The 5,487-nt window shown below is 56.3% G+C and overlaps 1 protein-coding gene across 1 annotated transcript; it reads left to right on the forward strand.

Moving 5' to 3' along the window:
• Window positions 1-393: 393 nt before the first annotated feature.
• Window positions 394-5,168, forward strand: Magel2 (MAGE family member L2). The gene is given in 5 exon segments (XM_036171975.1): window positions 394-2,597; window positions 2,652-3,887; window positions 3,889-3,973; window positions 3,976-4,295; window positions 4,297-5,168. Coding segments are annotated over 5 exon segments (3,951 nt in total). The 5' UTR covers window positions 394-710; the 3' UTR covers window positions 4,720-5,168.
• Window positions 5,169-5,487: the final 319 nt, after the last annotated feature.

Consider the following 5,487-nt stretch of genomic DNA (forward strand, 5'->3'; position numbering starts at 1 on the left):
CCATTTTTCTAAACCTTCGTCAACTTGAATAGCTGTCTGGTATAGCTCCCCAGTCCCGCTTACGTCAATATGCTTCATTTCTGAGCTCAGACCACACCACTGCCCCCACCTTTGGACATGTTCCATGTTGCGAGTGGTCTGTCCCCACTTCATAATGCAGCACAGTGATTTTTCTGAAGTATAAATCTGTCCCTGACATTTACCTATGTAAACTCATGCTTAAAGAGGCTGAACTAGTTGAATTGGGAAACTATTAGAGCAGGAGACTGAATCCTGTGTCAGTCAATGCTTTGGTAAACGCCCCTCTGCACAATCCACTTGTGGTGGTCGGGGGCGGGGAAGGGGCGGGATTGAGCCCCCTCCCTCCTCCTTCTTACTGCGGAGAGCTGCAGAGCCAGTCCGCACTCGCTGCGAGCTGTGAGCTGAGCTGCGAGCTGCGCCTTGGAGGCACTTGGCTCAGAGCTGCGGAGGAAGTCAGACAGCGCTCTCTGAGAGCCTTAGTGCCAGCCAGGCAGCGCTCGCTGAGAGCTGCCGAGAGAGCCAGCCCAGCAGCACTCGCTGAGAGCTGCGGTGCCAGCCCGGCAGCACTCGCTGAGCGCTGCTGCGGTGCCTGCCCGGCAGCACTCGCTGAGAGCTGCGGAGAGAATCCGCAGCCGTCTCTCTGAGCGGAGCGAGCCAGTCAGCAGAGCTGGCTTCCCACACAGCTCACAATGGATGGGGATCCTCCTGGACCGCCACGTCGGCATTCTCAACACTGGAAGAAAAAACGCAGCAATCGGAGACGGGCAGCTAGCAGTCAAGCAAGGGACATGTCGCAGCTAAGTACGAATCTGGGTGATTCCAGCCCTCCGGAGTCCCCTGTGCCTCCAGTCCATAGCCGCCCTACAGTACTGATGCGGGCTCCGCCTGCTTCCTCCCGGGCTCCTCCAGTCCCTTGGGATCCACCTCCAGTGGACTTGCAGGCTCCCCTGGCTTCTTGGCAGGCTCCTCAGGCTGGCTGGGAGGCTCCAGAGGGCCAGTTGCCTGCCCCAGTGGCTCAGCTGGCCCAGCCTCCTGGCCTAGGGGCCCCAATGGTCCAGGCTCCCCCTCTGGGGGGGGCGATGGCCAAGCCTCCAACTCCTGGAGTCTTGATGGTCCATCCGCCCCCTCCGGGAGCCCCAATGGCCCAGCCATCAACTCCGGGAGTCCTGATGCTTCATCCTTCTGTCCCGGGGGCCCCTTTGGCTCATCCTCCTCCCCCAGGAAGCCAAATGACACACCCTCCTCCTCCTGGGACCCCAATGGCGCACCCTCTTCCTGGGACCCCAATGGCCCACCCTCCTCCTCCTCCTCCACCTCCTCCTCCACCTCCTCCTCCACCTCCACCTCCTCCTCCTGGGACCCCTATGGCCCACCCTCCTCCTCCTCCTGGGACCCCTATGGCCCATCCTCTTTCACCTGGGAACCCGCTAGTGCATCCCCTGCCTCCTGGAACCCCGATGGTCCATCCTCCCCCACCTGGAACTTCAATGCCGCACGCTCCAATTCCGGGGACACCGATAGCCCAGCAACCAACTCCAGGAGTCCTGATGGCCCAGCAGCTGACACCGGGAGTCCTGATGGTCCAGCCTCCTGCTCCAGGAGCTCCGATGGTCCAGCCTGCTCCACCAGCTGCCTTGATGACCCAGCCTTCACCTTCGATAACTACGATGGCCAAGCCTCCAGGTCCTGGTGTCGTGATGATCCATTCTCCAGGTGCCAGAGCTCCAGTCATTCAGCCTCCAGTGTCAGGAGCACCGATGGCACAACCAGTGTTGCCCCCAGGGCAGCCTCTGACTTCGTGGGCCCCACAGGGTCAGCCTTTGATCCTGCAAATCCAGTCTCAAGTCATAAGGGCTCCTCAACAGGTTCCCCCTGCCCCATCAACCCCACAGGTGCAACTGGGTACAGGCCCAGGCTGGCAAGCCACCACACCCAACTGGCAGGTGACCCCCCAGGGTTGGCAGGGGACGCCCTTGAACTGGCAGGGCACACAGGTCTCTTTGCAGGCCCCCGCAATAGCTTGGCAGGCCCCTTCTTTGCGCCATGGGTTCCCATCTATTCGTACTGGTCCCGCACCCCTTCGACCTGGAGCACCTGCAATACTCCGCCAGATGCCACCTGTGATCCGTCAGGCCCCATCACTGATGCGGCAAATCCCACCATTGATCCGCCAGGCCCCTATCAGACAAGCTCCACATGGCATAACAAGCCAGACTCATCTGTGGCAAGTCCTGCCACCCCCACCTCCACTGCGCCAGGCTCCACATACTCGTCTGCTGATCCCCAGGATACCAGGGGGACCTCATGTGTCTACAGCACCACAAATTACTCAGATACATTTGGTGCCACAGGCAGGCCTACAGGTGCCCCAGACAATGCTACCAGCATCACTGTCTATCACAATTCCTGTGCCCCAGGCTGCCCCTCAGTCTGGTCCCCGAGGTATGCATTGCCCATCTATCATCTGGCAGGCCCCCAAAGGCCAGCCCCCGGTGCCACAGGAGCTCCAGGTACCACAGGAGCTCCAGATGCCACAGGAGCTCCAGGTACCACAGGAGCTCCAGGTGCCAGAGGAGGTCCAGGTGCCAGAGGAGGTCCCGGAGCCAGAGGAGGTCCCGGAGCCAGAGGAGGTCCCGGTGCCAGAGGAGGTCCCGGTGCCAGAGGAGGTCCCGGTGCCAGAGGAGGTCCCGGTTCCACAGGAGGTCGAGGTGCCACAGGAGGTCGAGGTGCCACAGCAGCTCCACGTGCCACAGGAGGTCGAGGTGCCACAGGAGCTCCCGGTGCCACAGGAGCTCCCAGTGTCACTGGAGTTCCAGGAGGTACAGCAGGCCCGAGCAATGGGCTGGCAGGCACCCAAGGCACCCACTCACTTCTGGCAGCCTGCGCCTGCCCAGGAGACCCAGGAGCAGGCCACTCGGCTCACCCATGTGGAGCAGCAGCAGCCCTTTCGGGGAGTTCCAGCCTCCCACAAAACCCGGCAAGGTCGGCGGCCTACCCACCAGGCCCAAGCCACAGGCCTGCAGGCAGAACTGCCCTCAATACAAGTGCAGCCTTCTTGGCAAGGCCCACCCCCCACCTTGCAGGCACAGCCTGGAGCCTCCAGAGCACCAACAAATTTTCCCAGGGGCCCCACTAGGTCACACATGACTCCATCAGGAGAACCTGGCCCCTCTTCTCTAGAACCTCGGGGCCCTCCTAGAGATCGTAGGTCCTCTGCAAGGGACAGAAAGGGCCCTCCAAAAGATCGCATGATCATTGGTGCCACATTCTGTGCTCCAAGGGCAGCATCGGGTTCCAGGGCTTACCTGCCAACTGCTTGGAGAAACTTGCCTGCCACATCAGAGAACTTAGCTGCCACTTCAAGGGTCTTTCCACCTACCTCTCATTTTCAGGCTGCCTCTTCTAATGCCTTTAGAGGTCCATCAGCCACCTCAGAGAGCCCAAAGTCACTGCCATTTGCTCTGCAGGATCCTTATGCCTGTGTAGAGGCCCTGCCTGCAGTTCCCTGGGTTCCATTTCCTGAGGTGAATGCCTCATCAGCATGTAAGGCAGTGCCTGCCATCCTGATGGTGACAGCAGCTGCCCCCCAGGCAAGTGCCACTATCCCAGAGGCCTCCAAGTCTGCAGAGCCACCACGGCGCTCTGGCAAAGCCACCAGGAAGAAGAAGCATCTGGAGCCCAAAGAAGAGGACTGTGGCCATAGGATGGTCTCACGCGACTGGCGGGGGCCCCGACCCTGTGAGAGTACCAGGCAGAATGACTGGGAGATCCAAAGGGCAATGCAGCTTCTGGGGGACCGAGAATCCTTCTACACTCCCCAGGGTATGAATGGCTTGGGATGCCCCAATACCTCTAAGATTCCCAGGGGGGGTTGATGGCCCCAGCACTTCACAAGATCAGAGGTTCTGTGGTGGCTCAGGGGGGTCTCAGCCATGGGCAGTCTCTGAGGTCCCAGTGCTGCTCAGGGGGTCCCAAATGGGGAGAGTCAGCCATTGTGTCCCTTAGATGAGAGGGCAGAGGCTTTGGTGCAGTTTCTCTTGGTCAAGGACCAAGCCAAGGTGCCCATCCAGCTCTCAGAGATGGTAAATGTGTTCATAGGAGAATATAAAGATGAGAGCTCAGACATCATCAGCCGGGCCAAGGCTAAGCTAGAGTGCACCTTTGGGTGTCAGCTGAAGGAAGTTGACACCAAAACCCACTCTTACATCATTGTCAGGAAGACAGGGTATCCTCAGTGCAGTCTGCCACCGTTCTATTTAGACGGGCCAAAGTTGAACCCTCCTGTTGGTAGTCCTGAGCCTTATCTTTATGAAAGGCTACTGTATCAGAGAGAACATGCTCTTTAATTTTCTGTTCCAGTTAGGACTGGATGTCCACGAGACAAGTGGTCTCTTCAGGAGCACGAAGAAGCTCATCACCAGTGTGTTTGTGAGACACAGGTACCTAGAGTACAGGCAAATCCCGGTCACGGAGCCAGCAGAATACGAGCTTCTCTGGGGGCCCCGCGCATTCCTCGAGACCAACCAGGTGCACATCTTGAGGGGTTTGGCCGCACTCTACGCGAACCAGGCCCAGACCTGGACATCCCCGTACCTTGAGTCACTGTCAGAGCTGGAATACAAGGACACGAACGAGGAGGAGCCCAATGACAGTGATGATGACACCCGTGACCCCACCAGCAGTCCCCATCCTCATTAAGAGGTGTTACCAAGATGAACTGATGAACTTATCCCTGTGGGTACCATGCCAAAGGCAATTGACAATGGGGGAGGGGGGAACATTGTGCTTTCTGGTGTTTTTGGTATTGATCTGTGTGCGTAAGTTTGAATTTTCAGCCTGTTTTTATATTTGCCAAAGCTTTGTACACTTTTGTGAGGTGTTGATTTAAACTGGCTGCTCTACTGTTTTGTATTTTGGCATCTGTATTTTTAAATGAGATCTATGGTTCCCTGTTTTGTGTTCTAGTTGTTATGTTGTGGTATCAGAGTCATGCTACCTTTGTGAAATGAAGTGATAGTCCATCCGTCTTGTTCTGTTTAAGTAAAATCATACTAGAATGTTCTTTGGTTGTTAATATGACTCATCAGTAAAATACAGTCTGGAGAAAAGTAAAGATCTATATCTATATAAATATACTTTTAGCATAACATGAAGTGTTTGTCTTTATTCTAATTTTGAACCTAGATGGTGGGAGCCAGACTTTACCACACTCCATTCACACACACGAACGCCAAGATTATTATCAGTGATAGTAAAATCCATGGATGCTGACAGCTTCCCAGAAGAGTACTCCATTCATCGTATAGTAATGCGGTGATTGTGGTGGGTGGTGAAGCCAGAGAGTTCCTTAAAGTGAAAGTAAAACTTCCTAAGTAAGACAGGCCAAATTAAGAGGGGCGTGCATGCCCCCTTTGATTTAATTTTCACAATAACTTTACAAAATAGACATCAAGTCTAATTTGTAGG

Source organism: Onychomys torridus, chromosome 1 (genome assembly GCF_903995425.1).
Source record: "Onychomys torridus chromosome 1, mOncTor1.1, whole genome shotgun sequence".
Classification (NCBI taxonomy): Eukaryota; Metazoa; Chordata; class Mammalia; order Rodentia; family Cricetidae; genus Onychomys; species Onychomys torridus.